Source organism: Terrapene carolina, unplaced genomic scaffold, assembly GCF_002925995.2.
Source record: "Terrapene carolina triunguis isolate 2854851 unplaced genomic scaffold, T_m_triunguis-2.0 Scaffold69, whole genome shotgun sequence".
In the NCBI taxonomy this organism is placed as follows: Eukaryota; Metazoa; Chordata; order Testudines; family Emydidae; genus Terrapene; species Terrapene triunguis.
In genome coordinates, this window is record NW_020664420.1 from 63,668,723 (window position 1) to 63,684,510 (window position 15,788).

Sequence of the window (15,788 nt, forward strand, 5' to 3'; positions counted from 1 at the left end):
CAAGAGCAAAAACAGCAACTTGTTCTGAAGACTGGAAACCTAATTTTTTGTCTATTTTGAAAAAAGCAAGCTGCCAGGAATTACCGTCTGGTAAACCTCACCGTAGCTCTATAGAAATGATTGGTAGTCAAATTAAAAGGTCTACTAGTACAACACTTGAATAAATACATCCAAATAAGGTCAATCCGTCAACATTTCTGTGAGGAAAATCATGACTCTAACCTTTTGAATAAGGAAATAAATTAGTAGATAACTCTGATCTGTACCTAATTCAATTGGGTTTCCGGGAACTCTTATTAAGGGCTCTGATAAAGGAGTAGATAGGAAAATAAGTAACGATAGGTAAAAAGGGAAAATATTGTTGCTAATGGAAACCTGTTTAAGTAATGGGAGGCAGTTGTAGTGAGTGGATGCAAGAACAGTCACATAAAGTACCCAAGAGTCAATATTGGGAACAGTCTAATAATGACTTGTTAGAGAAGTAGACCTTGAGTGTTTACAGTTTGCTTTGACTATTAAAACTAATGATATATTGTCAGACTCCAGATGGATTTTAGTGTCTTGGAAGATTGGACTATGTGACATCATTTAAATCCCACTAACTCCTGTTGCCAGAAAATAGCTTAAACTTCTAATATATGTTGATAGACTCTGAACTTCAAGGATAAACTGAAGGGAAAATGCCTCAGGAGTCATCAAGAATAGATACATTTAAAAGTCTGTTCTGGGTGCAGGAGCAGCTTAAATAACAACAAAAAACAAAGCAAAAGTAGCAACAAAACACAAATAGGACATTTGGATACTTTAAAAACTGGGAGAAATGATGCATAATCTGTTGTCACAACATCATGGTGAGCCGTGGTGCATTTAGAAGCACTAGACTTGTGCAGTTGATGTGTGACACAGACATCATAGTATGGTTAAATATGGAAGTTGCAACTTTAAAACCTAACTGGGGTAGCCATCTTGAGCTACTCAGCAGGATTGTTCCAGAGTGGACTTCATCTGGGCCATTGGTGCCAGTTGAAATATAAACCTGGGTGAGTGTAAAGGCTGTGCCGCCTCTACACTCTTAGACCGGCCTGCAAAGGGACCCTGATAGGAATCAGAGTCCCAACCAGAGTGCAGAGGTATTAGGTATGAGGAGCCACATGCTGTGCCAGGCATAGTCATACCTCCTAAATATGCCATGGGAATGCCTTCAACCAGTATGCAGGGAGCTCTGCTGGACCCTGCTTAGCCCACCAACTGAACTTGAACCCACCAGCTTTGACACATTTGTAAATTCACGCCCACACCCAAACCAGACATCCTGGATGCTGAATGGAAGGTGAAAACTCCACATTCCAGTTTGCCGAATTCATCGTAGGGGGGCAAATCCCTCTCAGCTCCTAGAACTGGCAATCAGATTAGCCCCAAACATCAGAGGAGATATTGGGTACTAGACTAAGGATGGGAAGGGAGGGGCTGAAAGAGAATGGCTACTCCCCTGACAAGCAGACTGTATCACTGCTGTGTCCCTACTTATCACCAGACAGGAGCCTATCACCTGAGCTTGCACCACTCCCACATCAAAGGGCAACAGTGGAGGGTAGGACAAGCCCCAGAGGCTGGACAAGATGCAGCATGTCATCCCTCCCACATACGCATTATAACCTACACACACACACCCACACACATACACACTTTGGCATTTTCTGTTGGCTAGCTTGGGTATCTCCTTGCTCAGTATCCCTGCTGACTTTTGAGTCTCACTGTTAGGTGCCTAGCTCCCCCCCCATGCCCTGTATAAGGAGCCTGGGTACCTAACTTGGAACTGTGGATTCCACTCAGTGGCAGAGCACCTGAAGCTAGGCACTGCAATGCTGAGCTTAAGTCCTCTTTGTGGATCTATCTCAAAAGAGTCAAAGGAGAGAAGTGAAAAGTGTTGGTGCTGATGGGAGACTTACATCTGATGAGAGATTGGAAGATCTAGAATTACATAGTGTGGAAAGGAGAAGAGTCAGGGTGCATGACTATGCTATTAAAAATGTATGATGGGTGCAAAGGAAATTGAACCGTCCCTTCTTTTTACACCATCTCATACAAGGGATGTATTCATCTTAATTAAGGGCCAGTAAATTTAGAACAAATAAATAGAAATACCTCTCCGTGAACATATAATCTCTTTGGAATTCACTCTCACAGGTGGTCAACAAGTCAGTGTGTCTGAATAACTTTATAAATCTTGATAAGTAAACTTGACAGGATTCAATTTTTATCAGTAAATATCGATTTCACCACACACAAGCTGACAAAACAATACTTCTATCAATAGTAACTGAAATGTACAGATAGGTAAAGTAAGGAAAATGCTGCTTGAGAACTTCTTAGAGTTTGATTTAAGGATATTCACTTTGTCTGTTTTGACGTTATGTTCACAATTTGCGCTTTAATGGTTATAAACTTTAACTTTTTAAATTTGTGTTTACTGTCATTAAATAATTATTGTCTGACCCTCCGCATAATTTCCCACAACTCTGAAAATTTAAATAGATAATCTAAAAAAACCCTAAAAATAATTGTATATATAATTTATAAATTTTTGTATTTATGTAAGAGAAAATAATGGCACCCAAAAATCCTGCTGCAAGGATCAAGAAGGAATATTTTCCTCTGACATGCAGCACTGCAGAATAGGATGGGACATTATGGTGGTAGAGAGAGGAGGATTTGCCTTCCTCTGAAGTATCATGTGTTTGTCACTGCAAGAGGCAAGATACTGGATTTGATGGATCTATTGTGTCAGATCCTATGTTCCTAAAATAAATGGGAGACTGAAGATTGTGATAACTGCTATCCTGTGGGATGCACACAGATGTCTGATGTAGCTTGATTGAGGGTTGCTTTTAACCAAATAATTATCTTACGGACTCTTTGAGGTGGCTAAGTTGTCAATTATACAACAGGGTGGCCTGCAATAGCAAGGGACTGAGCTCAGTGACACAGGAGTTCCCTTCCAGCTCTGTGTTTCTGTGTTGCTGAAACTTCTGTTCTTTAGCATCTGCAGTAAGATTCATTGCACAACTTGAATACCATTCTTATTAAAGTAAATGCCTGCACTAGAGAGCTCATTAAGCTTAAGGGTGAAGCAAGCAAATGTAGAAGGTATTCTTAGGCTGCACAGTGGAAGTGGGTGGTGGGGGAAGAGATTAGCAATTTCTTTCAGAAAATCTTTAGATAGCACATTCTAAGGGCTGGATCATGAACCCCTTCCTCACAAAGGTGACCAGTTATCAGGAATAGTCACAGTGAAGACAGTTGTGGCAAGCTGATGCCACCATACTAGCTTTCACTAGTGTTAAGAGCCAATTAAAAATCTCTAGTAAGGAACAAGTATTCAAGCCTGTTCTGCTGAGGTGCAACTCTCAAAGTCCAGGTGTAAATCAGGGATGCATATGAATTAAAGAACATATCATTTTGAAAATTAGGGTCTGTATTTGCTTTAAAAGGGGCAAACCTTACCTCCTCTCACATACGTGCTTGGGACCTAAAAGGCACCAGGACTGCAGTGTTTCTGTTATATGGGAAGGAGAATGCTTTGCACAGGCTAAACCATGCTTCTGAACAGGGATTTGGAACAGACTAGGGAAGAGCTGGGATATGTGACTGTGAAGGGCAGTGGCCTCTAGATACCACTAAGGCCCATGAGCTAAGGAAGCTGGGATGGAGATGGAGCGTGGATGTTCCTCAGCCCTGGAGGGAAATGATTCCATCCCCCCAAGCTCTGTGGGACTCCCTTGCACAATTTAAACATACTCAGGGTTTGCATAGGTTGAAAGAATTTGCCCCCACATATCTCTTTATAACAGGTCTTCTCAATGTTAATTAGACAGTGTGCAGTTTGTGTTACAGTTAAAGAGGAACTCTTATTCAAAACTACTGTTTTCAGGTGCTTCTAACTCTCCAGAAACATTTCCCTTTGGGTTGAAAGTGAATTTGTTTTTGGAGTATATATTTAATGTGATCTATTTTGAGAGAGCTAACCAGGAAAAGAGACATGTATATGATAAGGTCATTGTCACACTTTTGCAAACTGTTAAGATGCATTTATTCCACAATACCATGCCATCCTTACTTCTCCACTGCTGCTGGCAGCAGCGCTGCCTTCAGAGCTGGGTACCCAGCCAGCAGCCACTGGTCTGAAATAAATAGGATGAAGTTTAGTAAGGACAAATGCAAAGTACTACACTTTGGAAGGCATAATCAATTGCACAAATACAAAATGAAAAATGACTACCTAGGAAAGAGTACTGCAGAAAAGGATCAGGGGGTTATAGTGGATCACAAACTAAATATGAGTCAATAGTGTAATACTTTTTCAAAAAAAGGAAACATCATTCTGGGATGTATCAGCAGGAGTGTTGTAAGCAAGGCACAAGAAGTAATTCTTCCACTCTACTCAGCACTAATAAGGCCACTGAATTGCAATGGCCAGTTTTGGGCACTACGATTTAGGAATGATGTGGACAAATTGGAGGAAGTCCAGAGGAGAGCAACAAAAATGATGATAGGTCTAGAAAACATGACCTCTGAGGAAAGATTGGTGAGGGGGAAAAAAGGTATGTTTTTAGTCTGGAGAAAAGAAGACTGAAGTGGGTCATAACACTCTTCAAGTATTTAAAAGGTTGTTAAATTGTTCTCCATTTGCACTGATGACTGGACAAGAAGTATTGAGCTTAAATTGCAGCAAGGGAGATTTAGATTAGACATTAGGAAAAACTTCCTAACTGGCAGGGTAGTTACAATTTACCTAGGGAGATTGTGGAATCTCCATCGTACAGGTTGTTAACAGGTAAGACAAACCACCTGTCAAGGATGGTCTAGATAATACTGAGTCCTGCCTCGATGCCAGAGGCAAGACTAGATGACCTATTGAGGGCCCTTACAGTCCTACAGATCTATGATTCTAGGTCTTACTTGCTTTTTCTTTAAAGGAAAATAAATTCAAACATCTGTGGGCCCAATCCTGCTCCCATTAACTGAAATTCCCTCATGGCATGCACTGCAGTCATGTAGTAAAGCAGAAAAATATAGCAAAATCTCAACAGAACCATCCCATTAATGTAGTTTGTGGCATTTAATATATAATAGTAGATAGGCAATGAAGGAAAAGGAGGAGAATCTAGCTGCAGTGTTAACATTGGGTACAGATCTTCTGTTAAGAATCCAAAACAAAAGAGAGAAAATAAATATCAGTTTGCTGTGAACTGATGTTTATGCATAGTGTACACTGAAATCATGAATTACCCTAAATCATAATAGTTAAAAACTTGTATTTGATTTTTAGAAAAACTGAGCTTTACGCAGTTTAATTTTGTAACTTCTGAATACAAAAACATAGTGCCGTGAGTCATGTTCAAGAAATGTATCATTAAAACTAATGCCCAGTCCAGAGGCAGAAGTTTGACTGAACTGAAAGGAGTCAATTTTTGTGTAATATCAACCAGATGAAAATAGATGGCATTGTCAATTAAAGATTTACCCAAGGCTTTCCTTCATTTCATTTGTAAGTGTTAGTGGGAATCTTTTTTTATCATTTTGTAAATAGATATGATGGTACACATATAAGGTCATGGAAACAAAGTTCTAACAGCTTCATTTCCCTGTGAGTAAGGGAAAATGTCTTTCACACACATTAGTGGCATTTTATATCCATTACTAAGATGGTTGTGCTAAGAATTTAACAAGCTAAGTTCTGAGAATTTAATAATAAATATCAATAATGACCTCACAGTTCAGAACAGCTTGTTTCCTCCAGTGATGTCTTTCTTCTAACCCAGTATGCTCCAAATACACTAGTATCACACAGATGCATAATATGGGGAAGGAAGTTAATGATGCTCAACTCGCTCGCTGAAGCCATTAGGAGTCAAAATCAAATTTCAGCAAGTTAAAAGGCCTGAAGTTATTGGAATGAAGAATAGTTTGTAGCAACACTATGGGAAAACTGTTGCTTTACGAGCTGAAAAAATATAACTTTTATTTCCCAATAGTACACAACCTGCAGTGCTTTGTAATCTACACGTGTATGTGGCTGGGTACCAGTCTGAATATTTAACTGTACCTGCTGTACTGAAAACAATATATTTAAACTCAGTAGGTCATGTGACTGTCAGATACTTGCAGATCACCATCAGTAAGAACGGCTACTGTCTTGAATGAACAAAACTAACATTTCCTTCCATTTTTACAGGGGGTGAGCTAGATTTCCCCCCTTCTGGTCCAGGGAAGACAATTGCACCTCCTTGTTCCAGCAAAGATTTTTGCACACAGGCAGAAAGAAGTCTTCACGCTTTCCAAGGAGGACAGGCAGTTTTCCCACCACCACTCTCTGCAGTGGAGATTAAAGCTGCAGAACCCATCAGAGGCTCCATAGGAGCCCCACCACCGGGCTGCATTGAATCAATGCATCTCTCAGTCAGTACCACCCACCCTTTGCAGGTTCTCTGGTACAGAGTAGAATGCACATGTCTTGCAAAACATTAATCCCCTTTCTCACCTAATAGTACTGACTCTTGCAGCAGAAAGTCTATCAGAAAGTGAATCTGGCCCTCTCTTTCTCTCTCTCTGTCTCTTGGATCTATTTTTAAAACTGGGTCTATTCTGTACTTATCAGGCAATTCCTGGGGTCCTGGCCTGTCTGTAGGTATTTAATTTACGTTATTTTGTGTCGTTTTTAGTATTTCACACAATTTGTATTTTCTCTAATATTGCTGACAAACCTGAAAGACTGGTGAAAAGCGAGGAAATGTGCTCAAGTACTACACTATGAGTAGAAGAAGCTTAAATGTTTCAAATACAATGGATCAAATTCAAACAGGCAGAAATGCCACTGAAGCCAGTTGCTAGCTAGGCACAACTATTGAACACATAGAAGGGCCATAATGCAAAACAATTTTAGGTCACAGTTTTGGATTGGAGGATACAGTAATTGTGCTGTTACGTCTCCTGCTCTGTTCAACACTGCAGGGTTACTCCTCACTCCCTGTAGGCAGCTGTGATAAATGCAAAAGCTCAGGTGTATGAGCTTGCTGTATGACTCCCATTTCCTTAGCCTTGTATCCATTTCATGGGTGGATTCCTCTTTCAACACTCTTACATTGCTTGTTTGGAGAGCAATTTTGCTTCAAGGACATTTTTTTTTCTGGCTGGTCCAATAAGCCCACCTACTAGAGAGCCAAATGAACAGAGTATCTGTTTAAATTCTTACAGGCTTTTCATTTTATGCAGAGCAGCAGGAGGAATGTTGTGCCTTTTCTGGTGCAGAGCTAAATTTCACACCAGATACATATGTCTGCAAAGCGGACCTTCTCTCTGCCTCAGTGGATCCCAAGGGAAATGAGCAAGAAAATGTGGCAGCTGCCTTCTCTCAGTACCAGGCAAGTATAGCAGGACATTTTTGTGACAACTACAGCACTAAAGAACACACTTCACTCCCAGTCCAGCTAGACCAAAGCTGCCAAGAGATTTCCAGCTGAGCCACTGAGCATAAAGTTGCTTCCATTTCCCATAGCCCCCACCACAGGCATGGATAGATGTAAACAATAGGTGGTAGGTCTAGACTAAGCAATTGCCTAGTTCATTGCCAACATTTAAATGCAATTCTGATACCCTGCCAAACGCAGAATCAAGAGGAAATGCCACAGGAGTTCATTCAGTGAAATCTAGAATTTCTTCAAGTCCAGGTGCAAGATTTTAAAGCTCTGACTAAACACTGTCTTCAGTGCTGCCTTCCTGGGCATTTTATCATCTTAGATTTTTTTCAAACTTTTTATTTAAGAGATGCCAGCACCATTCTTTGGCTATCACTAAAACTGAGCCCACACTAGTATCCTAGATCCAAACCCTCTACATTTTGTCAATGTCCAGATCAAAACACTGCAGTTCTGGCCTTTCTTTGTGTTGTGCCTAAGCTGAAAATATGAATCTGAACACCTCTGTATTTGAAGAAAGCTTGGAAACTGATCCAGACTTTACATCTCAAGTCTGTTTTTAGCTATCACTGTTGTGGCCTTGGTTCCTCTGGGTGACATTTGTCTTTCCCCACTAGAGCTGCTGTTTTGCTTATTGTGTTCCACTGAGGAGCTGTTTATTATTAGTAGTATTAGTGTAGCACGTAAGTGCCCTGGTTATGGACCAGCACCCCATTATGCTAGATGCTGTACAACAAGGCAGTCCTTGTCCCAAAAGAGCTTACAATTTAAGTATCAGACAATAGATAACAGATGGATGAGACAGACACAGATGGGGGAGTACAAGGAAAAACTGAGACAACTGGTCAGCATGATAGGCAGTGGTCTCAGAACACTGGCAGCCTAACCATTGTCAGGTTGTTTGTTTTTTGTAGTTATCACTACAGAGGAGGGTTTTAAGGAGGGATTTGAAGTAGGATAATGAGGTAGCTTTGCATATATTTACAGGGAGATCCTCTGAGTATGAAGGGCAGCATGACAGAAAGCATGTAGATGCTTGTTTGAAAATTTAACCGGTGGGTGGCGGATGCTGGTTTCATGGACCAGTCAGAGGCAGCAGGCAGGAGTCAATGTCTTGATAGTGAGAGAAAATAGGTGTGGTGGGGATGGATGGTAAAAGACCTTGAAATGTAAAGACAAGCAGCTTTTGTTTAATGCAGTAGCAATGAGGGAGGCAGTGGGGGGATACAAAGAGAGGGGCAACATGGCCAAAGCAATGAGCTAGGAGAATGATCTTTGCAGCAGCATTCTGAATGGATATGAGTGGGGCAAAATTAAATTTGTCAAGACCAGCGAAAAGGATGTTGCAGTAATAGAGAAATGAGATGATGAGAGCCTGGATAAGAGTATTAGTTCTGTGGATGGATAGGAAAGACTGTATCTTAGAGATGTTATCCAGAAAGAATCTGCAAGATTTAGATGAGGCCTGGATGTGAGCACCTAGAGAGAGGTCCAAATTGAAGATGACAGCCCGTACAACCTTTTTGGTGGGGAAGATTTCAATGCTTCACTTTTACGGTTATCTCAAAATAATAATTGTATATGTTATTACTTTACCTCTCTTTGCTGGATTGGGAGGCTGTAGGCCTTCAAAGTTCCAGACTGGTGCCAGAAATTTACATCCAGGCAGTCAGGTATGATTCTTCCCTCACTCACGCCCATTTTTCACTGTTGCAAGTCCATTTGCTTCAGGATAGCAACTCATGATTCACACTGGTGTAAATGAGTAGAGAGTTAGGCTCTCAATACCAAAACCCAAAAATGGGTCAAATACATACACACACGTGTCTTCTAACAACGGGTCTTATTTTAGATTCTTGGCATTAAGCAAGATTCCTGGTAACTGATTTCACAAGACATAGCATAGACCAATATTTGAACTAGAAATTGTATGATCTTGAAGCTCATTCATGTTTATTCTATTAGGGAGGACCGTGTCTATAATGAAGATATGAGGAATGCTCTTTTTTGTTTTGTATATATAACTGAAACATCGTCCTACAGTACAGGTAAAATGTAGATCAATGGTCAAGGGAAAATGTTGTCCACTTGTGAAAGATTGTCAGGCTTTTGCTTCAGAAATGAGCCGCTCTCTAATGTGTGCTCCATTGACGTCATAGAGTTTTAAGAAATGATGCCTGCAGATGTGAGAGCTATCATGCAGTCAGATCCATTCCAACATTTGTCACTCTGCATGAGTGAAGGTCTGAGAATTTGTCATACATTGGTATTCATAGAGTTCACTTAATGATGTAAACATGTTGTTAGTACATTTACTATAAAGCTCAAACTCTCCCAGTTTCTGACCATGAAAAATAGGTGTTGACCAGAACCTGGAAAAACTCCTGGTCCCCTTAAAGTCAATGGGAGATTTACCTTTGGGGTGAAATCTGCACTTGTGTCAGCAGATAGGCCAAACAGATCTGTTGACGCTTTTGGAGAATAGAAGAATCTAGGCAGGTCATCATTTTAGTGTGTAGTTTGCTGGAAATCCATCTACTGCATAATTTACAGTACTCCTGAAAAACAAACATCATGCTCCTAATTCTGCTTTTAGCAACAGCTATCCACTTTCATTAAATAAAATAGATGTGTTGCTTACAATTTTGCCCTGCAACTTCTGAGCTCCTAGAACACTTATGTGAGAATATTTAACTGCATATCTGCTCATAATTTATTCTATTCTATTTTATGAATACTTATTATGAAATAAAATGGAATTAATGTACAGCATTTAAATTTAAATTCATTTAAGCAACCACTTGGCAAGAGGCTGAGAAAAAAACAATTTCCTAAGGCAGGTGGACTTTTACTTAAGGTGTTTGTGAACTGTACTGGGAAGACTGAATAAAATCACATAATTAAATTTTATGTAATGGATACAAAATTATTTTACTATATACATTATTGTTTAAAATACTTAAATCTACTTTACTTAACACAGGGACTTACATGCTTTCATTTAAAATATACCATCACCCAGAATACCAGCACCTTACTAAATATAGTGTTTTAAGAATTAGTGGTGCTGTTAGAAAAATAATGCAGGAGATCTCATTAAAAAATTTAAATGAGTTTTAATGGAATATCGGTTATAAAAATTAGCATGAAAGCCACATTTTAAAAGGCTGCCTCTAAATTTGTGCCAGTGATTTTGCAATTATTTGATGCTTATTTGCATATGCAAATCAGGTAGATTTCTATATGAGATGAGTATGTGAATTCTGTTTGCATTGGACAAAGGAAGGGTTATGCACACTGTAAAACTGTATACACAATCATAGGCTGTCTTGAAAAATTGGCGCAGTTAGTTTATGAGGCTCAGGATAGCTAGAATGGATTAGTAAATTCTGAATTTATTCTGTTCTATGCGTGATAAATTCCTCCTTTTCTGAAATGGCTACAAGTCATCATGTTTAGATGTTCTACAAAGTCTTTGCAATTAATTAGCAGGCCTTGCTGCTCTCTAATTCTTGTAAAAAATAAAAACCTGGTTGGCAGATTCTGTTCTAAAGATAGATCAGGATGGCTGAAGACCATAGTAGCATTCAAGAGTACATCCGAAAGTTACCTTTTAACTGTACTAACAATATACTGCTTTTGTTCTGTATTTGTCCTTTCAACTTGGTCTGTGGATGATAACTGGCATTCCCATGTGTTCTTAAAAACTTGATGTTTACCAACACAGAATATGCAATTTAAAATAAAATGTAGTCTAACAGGCAAGAATGAACCAAACCAAACTGTTGTAAACTCCAGATAGAGTATATTACTGCTTTGACATTCCAAAAGCTGTGTGCATTTCCCCATTTGTTTTGTTTTTGAGGAAATAAGATTCCCACGAAGAGAGAGCAGGAGCTTGAAGCAGTGATTTAGTTTGTTTGCCTTAGTCCTGCATAATGTTCAAAGTACAATAATTGAAATACATTTTTCAGCTTAAAATAAGACTTTCTTGTAACTGGAATTGTGCTTTTACCCAACAGATATAATTCCAACAGAAAATGTCGTTGTTTTTTTGTGTGCAGTGTTAATTATGGAAAAAATGGGGAGGGTGTGATTATGCAACATTATGCCATCATTTAACATAACAGTACAGATTATCTATGCCTCAGTTTCCTGATCTTTAAAATGTGAATACCACATCTTAGTTCAAGTGAAAGTACAAAGTATGATAATAATTCAGTGTATTTATAATAATGATAAAATGTTAAAATCCCAATTTAAATTAATGTGCTATCTCTGTAAACTATTTATTATTAAAAGAATAAACATCATTTGTTTTCTTCCATGGTAGTGCAAAGAAGAAATCCACAAGTAATATTCTACCTTTCCTCCTTTGAACAAAGGTAAAAAGTGTGCATTTTCACGCATACCATCATGATGTGATCCTGTCATATTTCACTAGCCAAACAGAGCCAGTGTGAATTAGTATTTGCATGAGAGCCCTCCAACAAACATCTTGATGCTTCATGAAGCAGTTTTGATGATTCAAGAGATAGCATTCTGTCCCATAGGCCAATATAAGGCATTTCCCTAGCATGTTGGTGGCAGTATGGAGCTGCTACAGGCACAGTCTTTCAGATGATAATCATTCCAATTCAGGTAATTGCATTTTGTTTACCTATATTCCCTTAATTTCAATTGGATACAGTATTCTTTTTTACCTTTTGGTTCTAGACTGTGATTTGCCATTTAAACAGCTGCTTCATTCCATCATGCCAGTGGCAGGTGAACTATTCTTTGTACATTACTGCTTCAGTGGGATGGTCTCAGACTCAAGTAATTAATATTTGGGAAGTGTTTCGAGAAACGTTGATGAAAGATGGTACAGAGGTATTATTGGGACTAAATAATAGCATTCCTGAGCTGAGGCACAGAGTTCACCACCACTGACTTTCTAGTGATCTTCATTATAGCCTCTTTTTGATACATTTGACAGTTTAGATTTCAGGGCTATATTTTTAAGAGAACATGGTGAACCTCAAACCAGTTGATTTCCATTGCTGGCTAAAAGACCTTGCTCAGAGTCTGCACTGACTCCCTGTGCACTCCCACTGCCCTCACCCTGTGTAACTTCACCCAGATTCAAAGGTGAGGCTAAGGGTTGATTAATTTACATGCTAGGGGGAGATTGGTCAGAAAATGTGTGCAGAGTATAAGGCTACGTCTACACTTCTGGCAGTATGTGGAGTATATAAACTACACGCACCCCTAGCACTGGTATAAATAGCGCCTTCTCTGCAGCTCTCAGCAATGCTCCCTTGCCGGGGCTGGGATTTGGAAGAAGTGAAGACACTTCCTCCTGGCTCCCGCATGCCTCGAGGGCATGAGCGACTCCAGCTTCCCTTTCCTTGATTTCATCCAGCACTAAAATAGGAGTGAGGGAGTAGAGCTTCTGAAGAAGAAGAAGCTTAAAGAGAGAATCAGAACAGGGAGCAGCACCTGCAACATCTGGGGAGAGACTTATTTGGGGGGTGAAATTGGCATGGAGGTTCAGCTAGGGCGGAACTAATTGGGGGAGATCAGGGCTGCATGTGTTGGTGGTGAGCAGATGAGTTCACTGGAGGGGTCTGTGTTTGGGAGGGATCCAGGACAAGTTAAATGGTATGCAGGCGGTGGGGAAGCAAATGAATGTATTTGGTGTGTCTCAGTATATGGGGAGAAGAAGGCAGATGAATTCACTGACAAGTCTATGTTAATGAGGGAGTCAGGTGAATTCATTGTGGGGTCTTTGTGTAGGGGCAAATAAATTAATTGAGGGGAACTTATAGGGAGCAAATTAATTAGGGAAATCTCCATATTTATTGGAGGTAGCAGAATTGATTGTTTTGGAGGGAAGGATGAGAGAGTGAGGGAAACAGAAGAATTTAGAATGAGAAAAAGTGGAGGCAAGCATAGGAGTGAAACCAGGGTAAACTTCAAGATCCAAAGGGAGACTTTGTCTGTCTGTACTAAGAGTTGAACTGATACAGCTTCATTGACGACTAGACAAAGTGTAACTCAGTGTGTGTATATATATCAGAAAAATACTGGGGATAGAGGGGCTATCTGTAGAAGTTGGCCAGGTATATTACAACAGAGCTGATTTGGGAATTGGCGGGTTAATTTGTAGTTGGGGACTGCTTTATATTACACCCTCCTGTTAGTTGTTTTACCTGTTACAACTTGCTTCTACTCTCTTGGCACATAATCTACCCCACTATATTTCTCTTCCATGGGATTTGTATCTGCTTATTCCAGGCTGTACTTGGAACAGTATTTATAGTTACAAACATACATATACTTGGCACAAAACAAACTCCAGTTGTTACAAAGGTCCAAGTTACAAAGCTATTTCTGCAAGACACGTGTGTTATTCAAAGTAGTACAGTCAACTAAGCATAATTTTTAGAAAAAGATCACTTCTGTTTGTCAGAAGAGAACATGGAAATAGAGCTGTTCAAATAACTTTGTTTTTGTTTCGGTATCCAAACCAAAAAATTGACCATAAAAAATCATTTGGGCTGACCCAAGAGGTTTTGGTAATTTGAAAAAGTGGGGAAATTTTATTTTGGGTCAAACTAAATGTTTCATTCTACCTGAAAGAAAATGTTTTGTTTCATTTTCTGGGTTTTTTTAAATCTTTTTTCCCTGCCTATAAAATCACAGTAGAATTTGAAACAAAAGGGCATTTCAGATTTTAAAAATTGAACTGTTTTAGTTGAAAATGTTGAAACTAAAGTTAGATTTTTCTTAATGTTTTATTTCTATTGTTCAGCCAAAACAGTTCAGTGAATTCAACCAAAATTCGCAAACTGTTTTAGTCAATACAAATCTGCTTTAGTAAAAAAAGATTTTGCACAACAAATTTTGACCAGCTCTCCAAGGAAGTATATATAAGTGACTAAAAACTAGATTTAAGGTAACTTTATCTTTAGACTTTAAAGAAAGCCTTAAAACAGATTCTAGTTTTATTGTGCTAGATACTAATCCAATCTTACTTCCTTTTAGCAATTGCAGATACCATGACTATGAACAGGCCTTTCTGGATTCATTTATGGCTGTATTCTAAATTTTAAACATTGTATCTGGCTGCCTTTGTTCAGACATTAGAAACTGAATTTGCTCTAAAATCCATTTCTTTTTTCAACTTCTAGAGAAAAAAAGCAGGATTTTAAAATGATGCTCTTCAGTAAGCAATTGATGATGCCTTGACAGTTTACCAGTCTATGGTAACAGACTCTTTATATAACCCTGAACTAAAATAGCTGTACTATATTCATCACATTTATTAGGAATGGTGATTCATCTGATGCCTTTCATATTTCTTCAGTGAAGGCGAAACTTCTTTAAAAAATGCTTTTGAAACACACAGTAGTAACTCCTTGGGGTTTGTTTTATTGTTGTTTTCAGGGTGCAGGGTGCACTGCGCTGGTGGTAGCTGTGGTTGCAAGGAAGTTAGAACTTACCAAAGCTGAAAAACATGTGCATAATTTCATGATGGATACCCAGCTAACTAAAAGAGTAAGTTATATCTGCAGATCTTTATATTCCCCACTGAAAAAGGAATGTTGTTTAATGTATTTCTGAGACTCATTGGGGAAAAAAATATAATTTTCTTTCTTGTACTTCTCTATGGGTCTTCTTCTGCAAGGTGCTGGGTGCCTTCTGGGAGTACTGAGCACCTGAACTTCCATTGACTTCAACGGAAGTTGCAGGTTCTCACTCCTAATGAGGATTTGGTGCAATGACAGTAGATTTGAAGATTCTCTTCCAGCGGGACATATTGAAGCTGGAAGTTAACTGAGGTAACCAGCAAAGAACAGAATATTATTCTGAAAGACGAGTTTATTATGTATTAAACTAGATTGAGTTTTGTGCAGCATATGAGAGGAAAAAACTACAGCATATATGTAATTCTTGTAGTTCTATTAGATTATATGAATTTAAAGAGTTATATAGATTGAAATCCAAACATACACAAGTAGAAAAACTGTTCTTTGTAAAAGAATGAGAGAAGTTTCCTTACATGTGAGAACATCTTGAAAAACAGGATTAAAAATATTCACAAGCGATTTTTTGTCAAGTCTGCTATTGCTTCATTTACTGAACACATGGGGTTATTCAATCAGCCACTTGCAATAATGTAGCAATCTCATACGCCCATTAAAGATATTTCACAGATAGAAACTAAAAGTCAATAAGAAAAATGTTTTTAATTGATTTAAAAATAACCATTTCAGAAAATATAAGCATCACAGCTAAGAAGACAATGAAGATCTACAATCCAGGGAA

General features: G+C 38.8%; 1 protein-coding gene across 1 annotated transcript in view; it reads left to right on the forward strand.

Moving 5' to 3' along the window:
• Positions 1-15,788, forward strand: part of KCNN2 (potassium calcium-activated channel subfamily N member 2) — a 95,465-nt gene that overhangs the window by 69,912 nt on the left and 9,765 nt on the right. Inside the window, exon 5 of the mRNA XM_024200647.2 lies at positions 14,907-15,017. Coding sequence (XP_024056415.2) covers positions 14,907-15,017 — 111 coding nt within the window. The remainder of the gene's footprint in view (positions 1-14,906; positions 15,018-15,788) is intronic.